General features: G+C 40.3%; 1 protein-coding gene across 8 annotated transcripts in view; it reads left to right on the top strand.

The window, feature by feature from the left end:
- numb (NUMB endocytic adaptor protein) overlaps positions 1-23896 on the top strand; it is a 67106-nt gene that overhangs the window by 31919 nt on the left and 11291 nt on the right. For 5 of the 8 annotated variants that reach the window (XM_051949380.1, XM_051949367.1, XM_022217084.2 and 2 more), the window contains exons 2-5: positions 887-1023; positions 10602-10676; positions 22218-22250; positions 22917-22991. In XM_051949380.1, the coding sequence (XP_051805340.1) occupies positions 898-1023; positions 10602-10676; positions 22218-22250; positions 22917-22991 (309 nt within the window). In that variant the 5' untranslated portion in view covers positions 887-897. The remainder of the gene's footprint in view (positions 1-886; positions 1024-10601; positions 10677-22217; positions 22251-22916; positions 22992-23896) is intronic. The other 3 variants (XM_051949374.1, XM_051949387.1, XM_051949369.1) reach the window with 1 other exon arrangement.

Genomic DNA, 23896 nt, shown 5'->3' with positions numbered 1-23896 from the left:
AATCAAATTAATTTCATTTTATGTGTCTCATTCAAAATTTCCTCAAAAATAAACTGTTCATTCAAACCAGATGCTGTAAAAAACTAAAAATTTTTCACTTCTCGACACAACAGAGAATCCAAGACTGACTCAGCTGTGACTGACAGTCAGGTGACAAAAATTCAGAGAGGAAAAGCAAAATAAATGCAGCATGGCTCAGAAACAGTGAACAGAGGAGCAAGTTTTTGGAGATGCATTCAGCATGGTGACACGTCTTCCTACAGATGATGAGCAGAGGACAGAGAAAAAGTCTGGAGAGACTGGAAACGTAAAATATTAATATTCAAAATTACTCAAAATTTGTCCAAAATGACATAGATTTCTGCAAAATCAGTGTAAAATGGTCAAAAATCACTCAAAAATTGTCTTAAATTACATGAATTCACAGAAAATCTCTAAAGTGGCATAAATCTGTGCAGAATTGCTAAAAAGAATTATTCAAACTGCTAAAAAAAAGTCCAAAACTACATGAACTTGTGCAAAATCAGTGTAAAATGGGCAGAAACTGTCTGAAATTACATGTATTCACGAAACATGCCTCTAAAATTGTGTAAAATGGAATTAAATCTGTGCAGAATTGTTAAAAAGCCTTATTCAGAATTCTTCAATATTTGTCCAAAATGACATAAATGTGTGCAAAATCAGTGCAAAATGGTCAAACATGCCTCAAAAACTGTCTGAAATTACATGAATTCACATAAAATGACTCAAAAACTGGCTGAAATGGGATAAAACTGTGCAGAATTTTTGAATATTTTCCAACCTCTGCTTCACCTTCTTATTTATCTGCTGCTGACTGTCCAGTTTTCACCCTGCGATTAATAAAGTTCCTCTGGTCACTTCACAGGGACCTCAGCAATGAATAAGCTACGGCAGAGCTTCCGCCGGAAGAAAGACGTTTACGTGCCGGAGTCGAGTCGGCCGCACCAGTGGCAGACGGACGAGGAGGCGGTCCGCAGCGGCAAATGCAGCTTCGCAGTCAAGGTGACTCTCCGCACATTACACATAAACACACCCGCATGCACAAAAAAACACACAACCAGAACGCAGCGCTGACCTCACCGTGGCACGCTCATACCACCGAGAAACTTCTGCACGGCGCCTCCCTCCCCAAGGACGCCGCTAGTGATTAATCATAGGCATTCAGAGAGCGTGAGCACAGCTTTTATCTGGGTTGTGAGATTATCCGCCGTATCCTTCCAAACCTGTGGGATGTGTGTGTGTGTGAACAATTGATTTCCAGCCTCCAAGAGTACCAGAACCATCTGAAACACCAGGAAAATAAGGTGCAGGTTGCTGCAGAGGGCCAGTGCAGGAATTACCTCTCAGGCCCGCAGCGCTGCGGCTGATGGAGTGGACAGTTCGGCCTATTTTGGCAACAAAACCTTTCACTTTTGCAAACAGAAGTGCACCGGTACGCTTCCTCTCATCACATGGGTCCGAAAGCTCGGGATGAAGGGTGACTGAATGCTTCAGAGTGAGAAAGACAAAGAGAAATCCCCATCTGGACAGCTGATTGTGCATAAGGAAGTGTACAGCTTCTAGTTTCATATTGCAGATGGGTTTTCTTTATCCTGTTTCCTTTTGAAAATACCTAAAGCGAAGGGAAGCGGTGCAAGAGAGTTACCTTCAGACTTGTGTTCTATGGTGGAGCTGGTTCCAAGCAGATGTTGTGTTCAGTGGGAGGTTTTAGACGAGCACTTGTTTCTGATAATCTGGGGGCACAGTTTCACATCTGGATGAGCACCTTGATCGCTTTTCTGTAAAACCACAGCAGCTATCCGACCTTGCAATGTTTCCGTATCACTTTCAACATGATACAACTCTGAGCCGGAACAGAAAGTCACACAAAAGTAACATATTCCAACTCATGTGAAGCGATTTGGTGAAGGCTTTTTCCGTATTTCGACTATTGGATTGATCCAGAAACTTCACAAACAACAACACAAATGTCACCATGCACACGCCAAAATCACATCGTTTTCTGTTTGTTTTTTTTTGTCTCACTTGTGTTGTTAGTCTATTTTTGTCATTTTTTGTCTAATTTTTGTCCTTTGTCTTTTTTTTTGTCACTTTCTAACTTTTTGTGAAATTTGTTCTTTTGTTTTGTGTTGTTTGTCTCATTTTTGTCATTTTGTTGCTTGCTTTTGTCATTTTGTGTCTCATTTTTGTAATGTTTTGGTTTTTTTTGCGTTGCTTTTGGTCTTTTTTTTCTCTGACTTTTGTCATTTGTCTCATGGTTTTGTCGTTTTGTGTTTCCTTTTTGTCTCGCTTGGGTCTTATTTTTGTCATTTTGTGTTTTTTATCTCTCTTGTGTGGTTTATTTCCTTGTCGTTTTATGTCTTGCTTTTGTCATTTTTTGTCTAATTTTTGTAATTTGTTATTTTTTTTGTCACTTTCTAACTTTTTGTGAAATTTGTTCTTTTGTTTTATGTTGTCTCATTTTTTGTCATTTTGTTGCTTGCTTTTGTCATTTTTTTGTCTCATTTTTGTAATTTATTATTTTTTTGCCGCTCTCTAACTTTTTTTGTGAATTTTTTTATCTCCTTTTTGTTTGGTTTTGTGTCATTTGTTCAATTTATTGTTGTTTGTTTCTTGGTTTTGTTGTTTTGTGTCACATTTTTGTAATATTTTGTCTTGTTTTTGTTGTTTTTTGTCATTTTATTGTCAGACTTCTGTCATTTGTCTCACATTTTTATCATTTTGTGTCTCGTTTTTGTCGTTTTGTGTTTCCTTTTTGTCTTGCTTGTGTTTTTCGTCTTATTTTTCTCATTTTACGTTTTATTTTACTCGTTATTTTGTGTGTCGTTTTTGTAATTTTTTTGGTCGTTTGAACATTTTTTGTTGCTCTCTAACTTTTTTGTCTGTTTTTTTTTTGTTTTGTTTCTTGTCTTTCGTCTCTTTTACTGCTCCAGGCCACTTTGGATCAAACTGGGCTTCCTGTGGCCCCTGAACTAAAATGAATTTGACACCTGTGCTCTAAACGAAGCTGCAGTGTTAAAGTAACCTACATCTGACAGATTGATGAAGCAGCAGCGTTACGTATGCCACGCTTGAAAAGAGCTTATGTGTGTTGGTTTGTGGCTCTAAGCGCAAGTGTGTTAATTTTATCCAACCTACATTCAAGATCTCCTCTAAGCTTCCAAATACACCCTTCCTCTCCCTCTCACACACAAACACACCTTGCCTGATTTGCCGCACTCAAAGCTGGAGCTGTTTGTTAGCGGCTGCTCTGATCTTCCTTCAGACTTGACTGTTTACTTTAAAGTGTGCATATTCTCTTTAATCTAAGTCTTTTAAGGAGGTTTTTAATAATCATTTACGTAAAGCTGCTTCATTAAAAGCAATTTTTAGACTCAATAAGTGCAGATCAGACAGTGCAGGTAAAGAAAAAAAAGTCTGATTGTCATGCTTTCCTTCAGCTTCTCCACCAGCGTTTTCTTTTTTTTTTTTTTTTTCCCCTTCCACTCTGGCTTTCATGGTGTCGGTGCAACCTACCATGCTGCTCCTCTCTACACCTCGGCCCTCCCCCTCCTGCTCCGGGTGCCTCAGAGGAACCCAGTTCTGTGTGGGTTGGAAGCGTTGCAGTGAAATTATCACCGGCTGCCGCGCTATTAGAGTAACCGGAGCACATGAAGGGGAAAAGGGGGAAGAAGAAAGGCTGTTTGAGATGACTGTGGTGCTCGGATTGGGTAAAATTAGCCTTTAATGCCGCGGTTTGAGGCTTCCCTCAGTTCTCCCACCCCTCACCCAGACGACAAATCTGAGCTTTTTATGCCTCTGATTGTACAACCTGTTATTGGCGTGTCATATTAAGCAGCATCTGTGTTTTTATTTGCGCGTACGTTTATGCATGAGTGTGTTGTTTTTCAAGAGAAAATTGCCTACATGGACAATTATTCATGATTCAAGGTGATTGTCAAAGGCATAAAAATGTAGAGTTGCTTTTTTGTATGGAAATGTCAGTCTTATGAGACCCGCCGAAAGCTGGAGATGAGATTGGATTGAACTGCATTTGTGCGCACCGTTGTTTACCATCTAAAAAAGATGAGAAGGAAATGTGTTTACGTGTCCTTGGTAGGCCTAAACTGTGAACACTCATCTGTATGAAAATGAATGCATGTGGTTTTGTGTGAGCTTGTTTTTCTGCAGATGTAAACACTTGTTCACAGTGTGCAAACAGAGCTGCAGCCGTGAAAAGATTAGACAACATTTCAATACTTTTTTTTTGTATATTTTGGCATCCAATTAATTACAGTTTTTAAGAGCATAAAGGCAAAGTGTAGTTAGTTAAAATTAAGTCTTTAAGTTGTTTTCGAGCAAATATTTGCGACTTTGAGCGTCTCTTCTTCTTACTGTTGGAAGGATTAATGAAATTAGTCAGTTAGTTAAATGATTAATTAAGCTATTAAATTAAAAACTATCTGTTTTGATAGATTTTGATGTTACGGTCTTCCTTTATGATATATTTGAGTTTTGGACAAAACAGGACAGAGTTGCAACAGAAGGAACAATTGGTTAATTAATTGATTAATTGTTTTCTATTTCATTGAACACCAACTGTTTTGATAATCTCTTAGTGTTTTGAGTAATTTTTAAGGCTAAAAAAGTCTAAATTTCAAGCTTCCAGCTCCTTAAATGTGAATATTTTCATGTTTCTTTATCTTTGTATGACAGCAAACTAAATATCTTTGGGTTTTGGACAAAACAAGACATTAGAATTGGAACAATTAGTTAATTAATCGTTAACCATTTCATCAAACAGCAACTGTTCATCAATAGCTGGTTGGGGTTATTTTTTTTTTTAGGATAAAAAAGTCGGAAATTTTAAATTTCCAGCTTATGTATATGTTTATTTGTTATTAATCAATATTTACATGCAAATACGAGAGATTTATTGGCATACGGCTAATTTCCATCTCGAGTCCCGTTAGCAGATCAACAATTCTTTAAAAAAAATTACAAATAATAAAAAACTATAACCAAACAAAGACTTACAAAAAAGTAAAAACGAGCAATAACACTTAGTGCACAAAACAGACACAAGCTGGGGGACCAAGGCAAGCTACCAAGCAGGAATCAATTAACATTTACACATGATTATATTGCACATATCCTTCTGTCATTATTGCACATTGGTATGCTATACACACCCCTCTGATACGACTACACATCATTGTATTGCCCATTTTTCTTCATCACTATTGCACATATCCCTGTCTAATACGTAATTACACTGTGCATGTCCTTTTAACACTTTTGCTTTAAATATCAATATTTTCTGATTTCTTTCCTCCTTCATGAGAATAAACTAAATGTCTTTACACAGTGTGGCATTAGAGAATGCCACACTGGGCTTTGAGAAATACATCTGGAACATGTAACTTACAAGTTGATTTAAAAATTAATAGATGGATTAATTGATAGGGCAAATAATGGCTAGTTGCAGCCCTACAGGGTACCATTTCTTGTGATTTATTACCAGCACATTGAATTATTTTCTACAGTTCTTCAGGGAGATCCATCCAGGGGAAGTAACCCCACTACAAGTTCAGCTCCATCTAACTAGCACTGATATGGTTTCATACTAACATGTATGTGAATTCCCACCTGCGCCGCCTTCACCGCCTCTGAGCTGCAGAGATTTATTACCTGTGAACAAAGCTGGGCTAGTTGCTTCCTTTTGTTTCTCGTCTTTCTGCTGAAAGTGCACAAGCTCAAACATCACTCAGGACACAGTGGAAGAAGAGTGAAGTGGCTGACTGATTGCCCGATCGATCGAAATATTAGCAAAACTGTGCAATAACCGTGCAATATCCAAATTGCAGAAGCTGCAGTTTTTTGATGAAGGTAAAATGTGCCACGGCGTCCTATTATAAATGAAGCGCTGTGGTGCTGCAGAGATGAGCCGGCCTATAAATCATGTTCTCCAGTCAGCAGGAAAAACACATCATCATTTTTATGCTTTTTCAGTAGAAAGGGTTTTTAAAAAATGACAATTTCCACTATAATTGTGACTCATGTCGCAATATCTGTCAAAATAATTGCACTATTTTCTGCATATTGTTCGGCGCTAGTCTAATCCACTTTGTTTGTTTCCCATTTATCGAGTCATGGACGTATAAACACTGGATTCTCAACAGACAGCCAGCGAACCATGACGACATATTCACTGAGTTTGACAAAAACTCAATTGGATTAGAATCACATACTCAATCTTACAGATGCGATCATGAACATAAATCTTGAGCCTCGTCTGTCTTGTTTGAACCCCGTGCTTCTTATCCCCTTCAGAGACGTACAAAAACTGAATTCAAATGCATCCCAGCATCGATGGGTTTGTCATGTTAGCTCCAAGTCTATTTCAGGAGCAGAAGAAATTACATAAAATATCTTAAGTGTTGCAGCTGCAGCACATTCCTACAAATATCACGTATAAACTGCATCTAATCATAGCCCACTGTGGGATTAGTGCCAAGCGAGACTAATCCTGGAGTTCGCCCACGAACAAATCAGGTTTTCAGAAGCAAATTAGTCGACACATGTACGGCACGCTGTTCAGGTGATATTAGTCACATATTTATTTTTTTTAAGTCGCTGCGGTTGAGCGCATCTGTTAAATGCGACTGTTTCAGCCCTCAGATTGTTGCTGGCAGCGAGTTGCTAACAGGACGGAGTAAGACACCACGACGAAGCATCTGTTGTGACACTGGGAGCCTCCCCTGCGTTTACTCATCTCACCTCCGCCACGTCTCCTGGCTGATCCTCTATTAGCTGCGCCGCTGCCTCCGTTGTCCTCGCTCCCCGCAGCTGCCTCCTCGCATCAGCATTGTCCTCGACGCCCACTCACTTTGTAGTTGTTTTTTTTTTTTTTTTTTTTTACCGCGTATTTACGTGCGTGAGCGTGTACACATGTGTATTCTAATACGGCGACACTGTGACTCACAGCTGTTGCGTCACGCTCTCGAAATAGCGGGGCCGGAGGGTGGGGGGGTGACAGGCGTGGGTCAGCGACACTCGCTGTGTGTACGTCTATAAGGAAAGGGTAAGGACTTCCTCTCCAGCCCGGCATGCACAATAGATCCTGGGGCAGTCTCCGGAGTGACACATAGCAGGGTGTGATGCTGCTGCAGGTCCAGGAGGAGGAAGGAGGGAGGTGCAGGCTGGAGGAGGCACCGATTTCTCTTCACTCAGTTGCATGAATGCACTAATAAAGACCATGAACCTGTGAACTGTGCAGATGAAACAAGTCTGTGTCAGGACAGGAAGCCATCAAAATTAGTTAAATTGCACCAATTCTGTCAAGAAGAGTGGTCTGAGATACAACCAGAAGCTTGTAGGAAGCTACTGAAGGCTCATAATCAAGGGAAAGATAATCAAAGAACATTTAAAAATATATTGAAACAAGAAAAGCAGTACTCCACCAGGACTGCTCAGTCGTATCATTTCCAGTGGCTGAAATCTTGAAAATATTTGTGGCAGAAATCATGGCACCATAGACTGTGTCCATTTAATATAGATGTACTCACAAACAAAATGACCTTGTGCCGAGCACAGACGTGTGTTATGCATGCCTACGTTATGTATGGATACTGAGTTGCGTGATCTAAATATGTAGTGGGTCAAAGCAAAATTTAATCAATTGTTCCTTGAATCATTTCAGATGGATAACTCCTGATAAGTCTGCAGTGGTGGATTTGTAGTAGGATCACAATCATGTGATCATCATCAGGCAGCTGACGTAGTGTTCACTTGTTGTCATAGTTACGGTGACATCATGCCGCTATCTCACAATGATACAGAAATCTTAAATCAGTGGATCTAGACTGTCAGCCACATCAGTGCCAAAATCTAATCACTTGGTCCTTGTGTCATTTCTGACCTTCCCTGAAAATTTCATCCAAATCCATTAATGCATTTTTGGGTAATGTTGCTGACAGACAGACAAACAAACCATCGCTGATCGTCATGTTTCTCTGTACTAAGTGTATTTTTTGACCCAGCAGATTTGGTAATTTTGCCAGAAGACCGAGAATGCATGATTGTTTTCTGTGACAAAGATGCATGTGTTTCAGTCATTCATCACAGAAAACTGTAGGGCTGGACCCGAATATCCCGAATATCCGAATATTCGTTCGCATATTAATTTTGGTATCCGAATATTCGTCTGCGCCGCCACACGAACGGATCCGAATATTCGCCCCCCCCCCCACACACACACACACACACACACACACACACACACACACACACACTATTCGGGCCTTCACAGAAAACTGAGTGCTATAGTGAAATGTTATCTTCATTTATAGAGCACTTTTCTTTACCACACACACAGCATGGTGTATGCGAAGCCTGTTCAGGTCCAGAGGGAGGAAAGAGAGAGGTTCAGGCTGAGGAGGAAACGTTCTGTCGTCATTCAGTTGCAGTTAAACTCACTCATGCTAGATTTCCATATTAACTTCTGGACGACAGGGTTTCCCCCCGGAAATTGGTAATTGGAGCGAGGGTATAATGTGATCGATCATTCGCTGTGGCTTCCTGAGCCGAGTCTGACTGATCCTGACACATCTCGTCTATTGATTAATTAGTCACCAGATAGCCAGAAATTATTCCCTCATTTGGCACATGTGGATACACAATAATTCTGCAGTTTTTTCTTGAACTTTATTTTGTAAAAGTGCAATGATTTTCTCTGACGTGAGCGGAGGCATTTCATTGTTTACTCCCAAGGAACACGGAGGAGGGAAATTGCCTGAAAAGGTCAAAAAGAAACCGCTCACGAAACTGAAATAGAGTTTTTTTACTCTGTTTACATGTTGAAATAGGCAGTAAATGCCACGGCTGAACACTTTTCTCATCGTCACTGAATCAGACTTCAGTGTCAGTACTCTTTCTCAGACGTGGTTTCTGTTTGAACACATAATGCTGAATTACTCCAATACTGTAACTTGCTGTTGTGTATCATAACAAAGTTTTACAGTGTTTAAGCGGAGTTGTAGGTGAGCTGGTGTGCTGAGCTGCAGTGAGTGGAAGGAAGCAACAATCATCTAAGCTGTTTTTAAGCAGAAACGGATTACTTTCATGGAAAAAAAAAACTTCTCTGACACACAGAGATGAGATTTTAGGGGTTGAATCATCAACCAGAGGGTAACTTTAAAGAACAACTTCACTGTAAGAGTGTTTGATGAGGATGACCCAAATAAAGGCAGCAAGCTGAGATGCACTGGTCTGACAATAAAGTTATTTTTTAAAATGTTATTAGACACGTTGAAGCAGCGCCTGCCATGATATACTGTGGGAAGTCTTTGAGTAGTTGGGATTCAATCATGTTGCACAGTAGTTTACAGCTCATGCCGAAACCGTCACACAGTCATTAGTACAGTTTATCGTGTACAACCTTAATTTGGCTCATCATCTGCTTTTCAGAGGAAGTCCTGTCAATAAATATATAAAACAATGCTCTTACGGCTGTACGAAATTGGACAAAAAACACAAAGCACAAAAAAACGGACCTTGCTGTGTTCAGTTTTTCTGTGATATGTATTGCGATATGAAAAAAAATCGAGGCAAATCTCACAAGAAGACTTTGATAACTTGATTTGTAAAGAACTGTTTTAATCTAGAGTGATTGGGGCGATCATGTCGGGGAGTGTGAGAGAGCTGCTGACGAGAAGCAAGAAATAGCAGATAAGCACAGGTGTTAGTAATGACAATAATTAGGGTTCTATTTAAGGTTGTTTTAGTTTGAGAAAAATGTTTGGAAGCTTTCTAACATTTTAAAAATCTTTTGTGCAGCGTTCAAGAAATGCAGTGGCTCATTATTTTGGTAAAAAAAATCATTTAGCAATATTACTTACGCCCTAATATGCTTCTGATCTTTTCCTCATTGTGTGATTATTTTGATATATATAGATATATATCCTTATTTATAGACCACTGTACAGCGCTTCACAAGACAACAAAATAAAAATCAAAACCTACACAGTGTTAGAAAAGGTTCAAACATTATTATAATGTAGAAAATATAGTTAAAAAGGAATGAAAACATCAGGAAAGACTCTCTGGTATGTTTTAAAGAGAGACTTGAGCTGAGTGACTCAGTCGACCTGATTTCCTCCTGCAGATTGTTCCAGAGCCTCAGGGCCCCGACTGCAAACACTTTGTTCCTTTTTAGTTTCATTCGGGCCCCTGGAAGAGATAAAAAAAACCTCTGCATGAGAATCTCATCATACCATCACAGGATCACACCCTGAATCTCCCAGTTTTCCATTTTTTTCATTGCTCAGAAACGGTTCAGCGTTTTCTCCGTGGGCAAAATTAGGAATCCACTTGGGAGCAATTGAACCGCGATTGACCTCCAAATGCTAATTAATTAGGTGTATAAATCATCAGCGCTCTGGTAGCAGGGGGATGTTAGACAATCTGAACTCATTTAAATACTCGCTCTCATTCTGGAGTTTATTATCGCAGCCTTACTTAAACTTCAGCAGGGGTAGCCACAGGAAAGCTTCGTCACAGCATCGCTCACACTCTCTTTTTTCTGTCTTTGTGCCCTGCAGTACCTGGGCCATGTGGAAGTGGAGGAGTCCAGAGGCATGCACATCTGTGAGGACGCGGTGAAGCGGCTGAAGACGGTAGGTTTCTCTGGAAAAAGCTGTCTGTACTTCCAGGAATGAAGCCTCCAAACACCAGATTTCCTCTCTATCTGTTCCTTCTCCTATCTTTTCCTCCGTTGGTTTCCTTCCTTCTATTCTACTGACACCCTACTGACTTCTTCTAACATCTTTTATCACAGCGGTGCTCCTTCATCTGCCTTCTTTTTCCCTAATGTTTCATCATTGTTTACTCCTGCTGCTCTGTACGTAGAGACTCGAGTGGGGCTGATTGTTGCCGTTTGACAGCGAGCGTCTCCACCCAAAGTAACGGGGTGTCGGGGGTCAGCCATAAATGCCTCTTACTCTCTAGAAACCCTCCTCGTATACCGTCTCGGCCGGGGCAGATAGGCCGGCATGTACATCCTGCTGCAGCAGATTCCGGCGGAGTTGCGTAAAAAGGAACAAATTCCAGTTTGAGGAGCAGGAGGAGGGGAAGCCGGTTGCTTTTCCGTGTTGTTTGCCAAAGGCCCCACCCAGGTCATAAACTCCAGTGGGTGAAGGAGGCTGATTCTGTGCAATCGGAGTCTGTACAGGTGGATTAACACGTCATTTCTCTGGACTTAAATTCTATCCGTGTGCCAGCAGCGGTTACGAAACTCCGGCTTTCAGTTTCAGTTTAAAATGACTCAGACTAATTGGGAATTCACACCCTGTTTCTCTTCTTATCAGCACCTATTCTTCTCGCTTCATAAAAATGCGTGAAGGGCCTTTTTATTCCCGTTGCACGTCCTCCTCGACGAGCTGTTGAAGTCTACTTGAGCCACGAGAGCCATTTGTTATTGTGATTACACCGAAAAACAGGCGGGAGAGTATTTTCATATTTTATGAGTACAATTTAGCACATAGTAAACACTTACATTGTCATGCCAGTTAACCCTCTGAATCCCAAGCAGTTTCTTTTTGCCGCTGTCACATTTTTACTCACCGTCGGCTCATTTTTCACTGTAATAAAAAGTCCTGCACCTCTGGGGAAATGAAACAACCATGGCTAGAAGTAGAAAGAACTTTTGGTCTTTTGGGCAGCATGAAACAGCTAGAATGTCATAATCATAAAAAATGAAGTTGAATTTATTTGATTTATTTATTTTGCAAGTGTTGAAAAACTTTGAATCAACATGCTACAGCGTTACACCAAGCTATGGATGTTTTACTACATAAAACAGAGTGTACACAGCCTGCAGTTCAGCCACAAAGTCCCTGATTTTTTTATTGTGTCAACGTTGGTCACAACTGAGTTACTAATGGCTTTGTGGTTGCATCAGGGAATGCAAAATTTTTCTTTTTTTACAGAATCCCGTTACAACATATGATGTATTTTTGACAAAATTGTAAACGAGACATGTAGAATAAACTGTTTTTGCTGAAAAATCACCATTTTAGTTTCCCGACTGAACAGCACATCACAGATAATTAGTTTAAGGACTGTTAAAAGTATAAAAAAACAACAACATTCTTTTAGTTTTTTACAGATTCAAGCTCTGATAAAAGGTGTAAATTTGGCAATTTTGTAAAGACATGTCTGTTCAACTCACTTTGGGGTTAGTTTTTATAATTATTATGCATCAGTTTGCTCCATTTCTCCATCAACTGACAGTGAAAATGTCTTAATTTATGTTAAGAAAAACACAAAATTCAAAACACAGTGGAATGTACATGGTTTAATTAAGTTTTTCAGAAGATTCAGTGTGTGTGTGTGAGGTCATAATTCCTATTTCGAGAGGATAAAAAGACCCAATACAGAAGAAACAAGACTCACTCCTTTGTGACGTATATTTTTAGTCTAACACTATAGCGGATGCTATTTTAGCTTATGCTATTTTTATGTTCTAATATAAGACAGACACACTTAAAGCACATTTTTATCAGACACCAAGGGGCTGCTGTGTACATCACATTCACATCCAGCAGTGCATTTTCACACAGGGCTTGTATTTGTGGATGGATAAATGTGTAAACACAGGAAGAGAAGTGCACCCAGAGGCACATGCAGACAGATAGACAGACTAAAAAAACATACATATTCCCCCACAAAGGCCGAGCACAGATACAGTAACCAACCCCACACACAGCGAACACTTGATGAGGTCACGTGGTGAACACGGACCCCGAGGCCGTGAGGTCTTATTGAGTTACAGTCATTTTAACAAGGCGGACAAAATGGAGCCAGCTGAAAAGGAGGCGGGTGCTGCTGCCTCCCGTCCTCCTGCAGGCTGCCACTATCTGACCCTCCTCGCTCTGATGACATTTTCTCCTCTGCCTCCACCGCTGCTGCTGCTGCTGCTGCTCTCCATCGCTGCCCAAAGGCCTTAATTGTAAACCAGCACATGCACCCCTTTATTGATCCACATTCATAAACAGGGTGGGAAATTAACACCGGCCTCCAAAATGAGAGCTCAACTGGCATCATTTCAAGGCGACAAACTGTTTTCTGGTAAAGAAAAAGGCACGCTGGCAGTTGGTTTTATCACTCTTGCAAAGTATTGAGCCCTAATCCAGAGTTTACAATCAAGATTCAAGGTTACTTTATTTACAGCCGTGGGTAGATCTGTTTTGCAGAAAAATGGCTGCATTTGGCTTCATATTACTAAACAGACATTGAACCTGGCAGGCAGGTACTTGCTCGAGTGACAAAACAAACAAGACAAAGGACAAAAACAATCGCTTTTTGTTGAGAACTGCTTCATACTGTGTTCCAAGATGGTGCTTGAACTTACCCACTGCAGAGTTTGTTTCCCCTTCCTGGTTTGTTTCCTCGTTGGGCAGGTCCCTCCTCATTGTTGTTTTCTCTCTCAGTCCTCCCGTAGACTTTACCCGAGCTGAATAATTAATGGGTTTTAAATTGAAATAGCAATTTGAGACGATGCAGTGAGAAAATCACAAAGGTTTCCCACTTCCTGTGAAAATGATCCAAACTCTGATGGTGAGTTCACTTACACTGATGAGAAAATAACGGTGCAGCTCATGACTTCCTGTCAGGGTTTAAAGTTCACAAGTGACCAGTGATCTAACATGACTCTGGGTTTTATTTCTTCCTTATTTCTAACAGAACATGCTGAGCTGCAACTTAACAGAGAAATAAACAGAAGCTGAACAGTACTTACCGAGGAAGTTGCTGCTAGGAAATTTAAAAAAATAACAGTAAAGAGGCTAAATTTGAACCTGAACCTATTAAAAGCTCCGTCTTTTTTAGGAAGTACAACATGAATGCGATCCCTTCTAGTATATATATAGGAGATGTGACTTTTATTCCTTATTTTCAGTTATAAAAAAGAAAAATGAAAGTTGAATTTCTTTGATTATTGATTTTACAAAAACAACATCTGGAATCAACATGTACAGCTTTATTCCACATGTTACTAATACTTGAAAAGAATAGTGACTCTACATACTATAGGAATTTACGACTTGCATTTTTAATTTTCTTTTTTACTCGTCTGCTCTCTGCTCTTTGAAAACAGGTGAACCTTCTCAGAGGTTTTGTCTCCTGGTTGCTGCTGAATCACACATGACCTCATGTTTGCAGTGAAGAGTGCAGTTTTTTTTTGCATTTTATTGAATCTTTTATGTAATTTTTAAATGATACTTGCACAATTAAGGATTTTTTAAAATTAAATATCAGGATTTTAAGCTTCAGTTTTTCAACAAAACACATACAGAGGAGTTCAAGGACCGCCATAAAGTAGAAAATCAAATTATTCTTTCTTTTTTGAAACTTTCTGGCTCTAATAAATGGTGAAACTTGTGCATTTTTAAAATACCTGCTGGCAGCTTTTGGGACTCAAATGTTAAATAATTCTGTAATTCAGTCTTATGTATTTTTTATTTATAGCTCAAACTTTCAGGTGGTGTTTGTGTTTGCCCATTGATCATCTTAACATAAGCCACCATTATTTAACAGTCACACCTCGTACATTTTGCAGCACGTCTGACCCTGAGTTTAAATTCTCATGGGAGAGGTTTTATAGATTGACAGTCACACTCTCAGCGATGTCTGGTGTGATCAGTGCTTCATTACATGTTTTATATTTCTTGCTTTGTGAATGTTGATCTTTAAAAAATCACATTGCAAGATTGTGCCAGAAAAATGTCAGCCGGATATAGTCCCCCAAATTGTTCAGCTCTAAACTTTACATTGAGATCACACAGAAGAAAACTAGCTTTCCTTATCATTGTGAAGGTTTTACTGACGCTGAATCTTCACAGTTTAAACATTCATAACACAGGAGTGTTAATGTTCTGGTATTAACATTCAGCGCTGGACCTCAGAGCAGCGGAGCAGCAAACAGAGATGAGTTGTCGTACTGCGTCACTCTGCCCTTCACTTCCATCAGATCTCTTCCCATTACCGTCTGTTTTCTACTTAAATCTTTCTCAGACAGGAATAGACGTTTGCGGCGTTGCTCGCAGTTATCTCGCGTTGCTCTATTTGCAGCTTACTAAAAGTGCGCATGACGGACAAAATTAGGTTTGACTGAGGAGTTTGTGACGGATGCTTTGAGTCGTACGTGTTCAGCCTTAATGCAGGTTTACAGGCAGCCGCCTCCTGATGCCAGTAATCCAGGTCAAAGCTGGACTGTGACACCAGCCCAGGACCACCCTTTAGGCAAATATACAATTAGTGAGGCCCCCATAGATCCCAGTCCATCCTCACTGACTCCTTCATAAGCTGACAGTTGCCAGGCAACAAATACAGTCCTTACCAGCGGAGAGCAACTTAATATTCCTCAGCAGTTAACTCTGTTTCCAAGAACTAATAACTAAATTGGTCAGAAGCCGTGTTCACCACCTGTAGGCAGTTATTGTGTGTTGTGTGCTGATGAGGAGGAGGCTGTTTCCTGAAATGTAGTCACATCACCAGCACAGTCTGGCAGCATCAGCACTACGTGTTGGACCAGACAAAACAGAAGAACAGATCCTGTGTGATGAATAAGTAGAAGGAGAATGTGAGCTGAGTTTCCCAGTGAACCAGAAGCTGCATGTTGGTGTCCAGCTGTCAGTCAGTGTGTTTGTGAGTGTCACAGCTACAGCTTTGAGGCGACGCCGCTGTTTTCCCAGCAGCCTTTGGGACGGTGATGAGAGTTTTCTCACAGCTCTGCGACCCGTGACTCAGACGGGAGGCTGGAAGAGGAGGAGGAGGAGGAGGAGGCTGCACTGCGGTACCATCAACCTCCAGGCTGCCCTTTTGTGTTGCCGTCATGACGTCACTTCCTGCTGCTGTTGGCTGGTGTCCCGGCGGCTGGAGGTGTGTTCTGGGTTTTATCAGTGGGAATGTTTTGCCGTTGCCCAGGGGCTCGTGGTGACCTGGAGTGTTTCCTCTGAGCTGGTCGGGTGGGGCGCCCCACCAGGAGATGCTCGCACGCTGAAAGAATTCCAGTTGTATTTATACACGAACACCCAGCAGCCTCAGGGTGCAACACTGACAATGGATCTAAATCCATCACAGCGCTGAGCTGTCAGTGTAGACTTTTAACCCTCTGAACCCCAGGGATGTTTTTTTTTTGGAGTAATTTTATAAAGTCCTGCACCTGTATGGAAGCAGAACAATCAGGACTAGAAGGAGAGAAAACTTAAAATCATAGAAAAGACGCTAAAAATTGGAATTCTTTGGTTACATATATTATATTTTGGTGATGTAAACATTTGTCAAAGTTCCCAAAGTTGTTACCAATAGTAGAAAAAAGGTCTCTCTACATACTACCGATATTTTACTACTTATAAGTTTAATTTGTTTTCCGTACTTGTCTCATATGTGGAAACACTGCCTTCAGTTCAACCCAGTTCCGCCCAAAAGTCCTTTAATTTTAGTCACGTGACTTTATTTCTGGGTGTTTCTTTGCACCTGTTACATTTTTACTCACCATGGGCTCATTTTTCACTGCAACATAAAGTCCTGCATCTCTATGGAAACGGCACAACCATGAGTAGAAGTAGAAAGAGTTCAGAAATCTCTTTCCTGTAAAACAAAGTTATAATGTGACAAATCATTTAAAAAGACTGAATTTCTTTGATTATCGATATGCATAAACCGCCAAAGTCTGAAATGAACTTGTACTACATTTTTTTGCAAGATTTGCCAATTGTGGAAAGAAAATTGTGACTCTGCATATTATTGATATTTTACTACATTTTAATATGTTTGTTTATAGTTGTTTCCTATTGACTTTGTGTAAACACAGCCTGCAGTTCAGCCAAATTTTTTGTTTTGCTTTATTTGGGGCAAATTTCCAAATGAGACACGTCGAATACATTAATTTCATTAAATATCAGGATTTTTAGGTTAGTTTTTAGGTCATTTGATGGACAAAACCAAAAGTCACACATGAGAAGTTCATAAATTCCTCATTTCTGGCCCCGAAAAATAGTGTACCTTTGGTGTTTTTAAGTAAACCGAACAAAACATCCCTGTCAGACCTGCTGCTTTGGTGGTTCAGAGGGTTAATGTCACATACAGTGCATCCGGAAAGTATTCACAGCGCGTTACCTTTTCCACATTTTGTTATGTTACAGTCTTATACCAAATCGGATTCAATTCATTTTTTCCCTTAAAATTCTACACACAACACCCCATAATGACAACATGAAAAAAGTTTTTTTGAGATTCTTGAAAATTTATTAAAAATAAAAAACTAAGAGACCACATGTACATAAGTATTCACAGCCTTTGCTTAATACTTTGTTGATGCACCTTTGGCAGCAATTACAGCCTCAAGTCTTTTTGAATATGATGCCACAAGCTTGGCACACCTATCTTTGGGCAGTTTTGCCCATTCCTCTTTGCAACACCTCTCAAGCTCCATCAAGTTGGATGGGGAGCGCCGGTGCACAGCCATTTTCAGATCTCTCCAGAGATGCTCAATTGGATTCAAGTCCGGGCTCTGGCTGGGCCACTCAAGGACATTCACAGAGTTGTCCTGAAGCCACTTCTTTGCTATCTTGGCTGTGTGCTTAGGGTCGTTGTCCTGCTGAAAGATGAACCGCCGCCCCAGTTTGAGGTCAAGAGCGCTCTGGAGCAGGTTTTCATCCAGGATGTCTCTGTACATTGCTGCATTCATCTTCCCCTCTATCTTGACTAGTTTCCCAGTTCCTGCTGCTGAAAAACATCCCCACAGCATGATGCTACCGCCACCATGCTTCACTGTAGGGATGGTATTGGCCTGGTGATGAGCAGTGCCTGGTTTCCTCCAAACAAAACGCCTAGCATTCACACCAAAGAGTTCAATCTTTGTCTCATCAGACCAGAGAATTTTTTTGCTGATGGTCTGAGAGTCCTTCAGGTGCCTTTTGGCAAACTCCAGGCGGGCTGCCATGTGCCTTTTACTAAGAAGTGGCTTCCGTCTGGCCACTCTACCAAACAGGCCTGATTTGTGGATTGCTGCAGAGATGGTTGTCCTTCTGGAAGGTTCTCCTCTCTCCACAGAGGAACGCTGGAGCTCTGACAAAGTGACCATGGGGTTCTTAGTCACCTCTCTGACTAAGGCCCTTCTCCCCCGATTGCTCAGTTTAGATGGCCGGCCGGCTCAAGGAAGAGTCCTGGTGGTTCCAAATGTCTTCCATTTACGGATGATGGAGGCCACCGTGCTCATTGGGACCTTCAAAGCAGCAGAAATTTTTCTGTACCCTTCCCCAGACTTGTGCCTCGTCACAATCCTGTTTCGGAGGTCTACAGACAATTCCTTTGACTTCATGCTTGGTTTATGCTCTGACATGCACTGCCAACTGTGGAACCTTATATAGACAGGTGTGTGCCTTTCCAAATCATGTCCAATCAACTGAATTTGCCACAGGTGGACTCCAATTAAGCAGTAGAAGCGTCTCAAGGATGATCAGTGGAAACAGGATGCACATGAGCTCAATTTAGAGCTTCATGGCAAAGGCTGTGAATACTTATGTACATGTAATTTCTTTGTTTTTTATTTTTAATAAATTTGCAAGACTCTCAAAAAAACTTTTTTCATTTTGTCATTATGGGGTGTTATGTGTAGAATTTTAAGGGAAAAAAATAATTGAATCCGATTTGGAATAAGGCTGTAACATAACAAAATGTGGAAAAAGTGAAACGCTGTGAATACTTTCTGGATGCACTGTAGTTTCCCTCAGATGCCCCTCCACCCACACTGGAGATATTCCCAGAGCACATTATGGGAAATACAAAACAAAGTCCTTATCTTGCTTTTAGGGAGAACTCCTGTCATGCCTGGAACTCGTCTCATAAAAGGTCACAAAAATAAAAAAAACACTGGGAACGTCCTGTATTTGCAAACATCCTCTTTTCTACAGTGGAGCAAGGTAAAATCTGTTGTCTGGGTTTAGAGCGCTCTGTCTCGCTGTAGGTATTTATTCGTGTTGTAAGGGTTGAGTAGTTGCACAGAGTGGAGGACGTTACACAAGACGTTGCACATGTCGGGGGTGTTACTGCCGGCGTTTTGGGGGCAGAACAACCGTCACGCCTCAGCTGATTGTACCGTTTGACTGTGGGTGGTGAGGTTGCCTGTCTGAAAGAGGTAAAGTATGTTCAGATTAACATTTTTATCAGCGCAGAGGTCAGCACCAAGTAACTTTCCTGCTTCATTTGTCTCATTTTTGCCTTGTGGGCTTCATCTATCAAACCTCAGCTGTCCTTTCTGCAGAGGAAGGTTTTCCCGCCCATCTCAGTTCACACATTGCATACTTTAATATTGCATTTTTTTTGTTGGTGTTATACTTTTTTTTTGTCTTTTTAAGCAGGTTTTAATTGCAGAGAAATGCCTCCGAACCCTTCTCCCCCCACACTCCCGTTCTGGCGTAGAGATTTATTCCCTCTAACCGTAGCTACTAATACTAGCTGTGCAGGCTTTCTCATCATCTGCATGTCTGTTTGGTTCTCACAAACACACACTCGCGCTCACACACACCCACTAACAAGCGCTTAGCTCATTCCAAATGAATCTCCAGTGCTGGTTAACACGTTAAATCATGCATTAACATGGTGCTCGGAGTGCCGTCTCCACCACGGCTGTGTAACAGGAGCAGAGTGGCACTCCTTTTCACAGCTTATGGGGAGGAGACGGACTCTCAGGGAGTAGGGGGAAGAAGGGGGGATTAAGACAAGGCCGGGTCTGTTTTTTGGGGGTTTTTCTTTTTCTTTTTTGGGTTTTGCGAAGGCCTAAACTTGACCCCCGACTCCGGCTGACCAGTGAACGGTCACAAGCTCGACTCAGGGGTCAAACCGCCGTCTGTGGGAATCTGTTTCCGTCTGCTGAACCGCCATGAAAAAGGGTCAGAGGAGAAAGAATGAAATGGGATTTGGGATTACCCCCACCGCAGACACACACCTGAAGGTCTGCCGCCTTTTTATCTGCTCTGTCCAGGCTGCCTCGGTGCTGTGGGACGCTGTTGTCCTGGGAAGGGTCGTTGTTGCTTTATTCAAATCACAGAGGAGCGTAGGGGGTGTTGCTTCCTGCTGTCTGCTGGGAAACGGTAACGCGTGGTCTACCGGCTTCCACTGAGGTCGTACTAACAGGGATCGTCACCATTGTCACCCACAAAAAACATGTAGCAGTGTGGAATGATGTGGAGCTGCTTGATCCACCGTAGGGCTGCACGATGCCGGGAAAAAACTGGCATTGCAATGTTTGTTTTCCTGCAATATGAAGAAAAAGTTTAGTAAATATACACCGGGAACAAACGGTAATTTTCAGAGAATTTGCTGTTATTTTATAGATTTTCTCGGTTTTCTTAAATTAGAGATAATAACTAGTAAAATAACAGGAATAATGCATTCGTTTACATGATACTCCTACAAAAACAGGCCAGACTTGTCAAGAATGTCCACATCAAAATCTGTATTTTTTACAAATAGTAATTCACTTGTTTGACAGCAAAATTACACAATTACAACAAGATACATTACAGATATTTGTCAAAAAATATGCGTATTAAATATGTGTATTAAGGGCTGTTGTTTTTTTTTCTTTCACATATATTACAAATTACAGAAATTTGTAAATGTTGCCCAACGTCCCGTGGTGTCGTTTATAAAAAATTTAATTATGTGCATTTTGTGTATTTTTACAAACCCATTGCTGCAACGAAAAAGACACGATGAATGTGTGACATATTAGTATAACTCCCCAGGTTTATATGCAAAAAGAATCATTAATTTATCTGATCTGGTTTCAAATCTACCACCAATAAAAAGTGAATATGCAGTCGTAGCCCTGGTGCTACACTGGGCTCTATAGGGTTAAATAAAATTTAACCCTCATGTCGTCCTGCTTTTAAAGTTGTTTTAAAGTTTGAAAATGTAGAAAAAATATATATTTCCACAGTGAAACTTCTGATGTCCACATTTTCAACATTTTTGGGAGATTTTTGAACATTTTTTGTTGGAAAGAAAACGTTTCTTAAGAACACTGACAAAAAATCAAATTTTTGAGAACATTTTTAAAGAAAATATTAGAAATTTTACTGATATATATGTATTCACTTCAGATACTTTTAAGATTTTTTGGGAGGTTTTTACTCATTTTTTGAAAATATTTACAAGAATTTTCTTGCCAAATTTCGGGGATTTTTAAAAAAAAATAGTTTTAAGGGAAACTTTTAAGAAATTCTTGGAATTTTCCTCTTGAAGGTTTTGCAAATTTTTAGAAATTTTTGGATTTTTTTTTTTGCTGAAGTTTTGAATTTTTTTTCAGACAGGCAAACAATATTTTTTGGTGGAAAAAAAGGCTTCAAAAAAATGTTTCTTAAAAACATTCACCAAAAAAATCAACCAAAATCCAGTGAAATTCGATGGATTTTGGTTGTCTTTTGTGAATGTTCTTAAAGAAAATATTAGAAGTTTAACTCATATATATGTAATCACTTCAGATTTTTTAGAGATTTTTTTGTGGAAGATTTTTCCTCATTTTCTGAAAGGATTTACAAGAATTGTCTTGCCAAATTTCAGGGATTTTTAAAATAAAACTTTTAAGGGAAACTATGAAACTATGAAGTGATTATTGGAGTTTTCTTCCTGAAGGTTTTGCAAATTTTTTTGAAATTTGAGCAATTTTTTTTGCTGAATTTTTGTATTTTTTTTAGACAAGGAAACGATATTTTTTGGTGCCTGTAAATGAAGACGACAGGAGGGTTAAAGCCAAAACTGAGTGTATCTAAGTAGCCCTAAATATGAGTCAATTACGCTCAATTTACAGCATACTTCTGTTCTGGAGAATTAGAACCATGCAAGCTTTCTTTTTTTTAAATCAAGCAGCAAAAAAAGACGTGTTAGGGTGATTTTCCTCGCTTCACTTTGCCCTCCCAGTGACGTGCACATTGCAGTGTTGAGCCTAACCGATCCGTCGTGCAGCCCTCATCCATCCCCTCACTCACTCACTCATAACCCAGCTTCACCTCCACCAACAAACAAAACCCCCTCCCTGTGGGCTCCAGACAATTTTTAGCCTTCCTAGGTAACATTTTCATGCCTTGTTCCTCCCCCCTCTCACCCGCCCTCCCTCTTTTTTTTTTTTTTTTTTTTACCACATCCACTTCCAGGACAGGAAATTCTTCAAAGGATTCTTTGCAAAAGTAAGTTATTGCTTTGTGTGTCTGAGTGTGTTTCTCTCTTTATTATTAGCATTATTATTATTGTTGTTGTTGTTTTTTTTTTCCCCTCTCCTCTCACACTCTTCACTCTTTGATCACGCCTGGAAGAAACACACACATTTACACACTCTCACAGACACACAGGGGAAATCTGTCTGGAGACAAACCCAATAATGCATGATTCTGTGAGCAGGTGGGTGGTTTTAGTCTGGGGCGGGGCACTTTTCTGGGGTTTTTGTGTGTGCGAGTGCGTTTTTTTTGTATTAACAGGCTTGTCTTCTCTCCCTTCAGCCCGACCGAGGTGGAACAATAAGCAGTTTGTGTGAATGAGTGAACATTTCCCCCCTTTTTTGTTGTTTTTATTGTTGTTATTCTAACAAACGGGGTCACCTCTCACGCACTTCTGGTTTCTTTTTTCCAAACTTGGGTGCTACTGTGTGACACGACAATGTGTCTCCTCTTTTGTCTTTTACCTGCTACCTTCTCTTCATTCACAGGTGTGCTTTGTGTGTATGCGTGTGGATTTTGTTTTCATGGGTAGATGCCAAGGATTGGTACAAAGGAAAGTAATCTGGGGGGGATATGGGAAGGCTGGAGGCGCTTCCTTGTTTCTTAACTCGTCCCTGTCCCTGTTGTGTGTGTCTGCAGGCTGGGAAGAAGCCTGTTCGCGCCGTGCTGTGGGTGTCGGCAGACGGTCTACGCGTCGTAGACGACAAAACAAAGGTAATAAGTCCCTTCAAGTCCTCTATTGCAGCCTCGGAAATACCTTAATGAGAAAGAGAGAGCAGCCGGAGGAAGCGCACACAGCTTTAGTAGCTTTAAAGGTGGAAGCTGCTGAGCTCTGGCAGTTAATAACGGCTGTCAGGCTGCTATAGCTCCGTTCTAGTGACCTCCAAAAGGCCCTCGGTGGGAATGTGTACTCAGTGCACCTGCAGGAGGAGATAGGAGCCGAGTAAACAGCAGCACATGAAGGGAAGCGCTGACACCTGCTGGAAATGACCGAAACTACATCAAACTGGAGCTAGTTGAGGTATCCAGTTCCATTAGGATAATTAATATAATCTGAGCTTAAATTTGTGATAGTTCAGAAAAAAAGTTTGTATTCTACCTCTTTTTTTAAAAAAAAAATACTAACAGAAAAAACACAAAAGAAGACAAATACTGTACAGAATGAAACAATCTGCTCAGCTTTTCTCTCTTCTCTCACCTTTTTTTATTAGGAATTATATAAAAAGTAGAATATTTTTTACTGAGAAATAATCCACTAAGAGCACAGTTCCCTTGGTCATAAAAATTATATAATTTTTTTTCTTTTCCGCTCAACTTTCTTTATTTGTTTTTGTACAACCCAAGAAAGAAAACCAAGCAAACCAAACAACTGAACAATGCCTGGGTAGTATAAATAATATTAATTTAATGTTGTTAATGGCAAATTTTATTTTATGATCAGAAGACAGATGGATGTTATTATTTTTATTTTTATTTAATGAATTGCTGAATTTTTGAAAATACCATTCAGAAGTTCAAGATGTTATATTGTGTCTTGTCACTTTGTCTGTTTTTGTCAAATTATTTTGTCTTTATTTTTGCTAACAAGTCATAAAATAATGTTGTTAAACGGCTAGGAT

The sequence above is a fragment of the Acanthochromis polyacanthus genome, chromosome 1 (genome assembly GCF_021347895.1).
Source record: "Acanthochromis polyacanthus isolate Apoly-LR-REF ecotype Palm Island chromosome 1, KAUST_Apoly_ChrSc, whole genome shotgun sequence".
NCBI classification, from domain to species: domain Eukaryota; kingdom Metazoa; phylum Chordata; class Actinopteri; family Pomacentridae; genus Acanthochromis; species Acanthochromis polyacanthus.
This window is presented reverse-complemented; position numbering and strand designations above follow the sequence as displayed.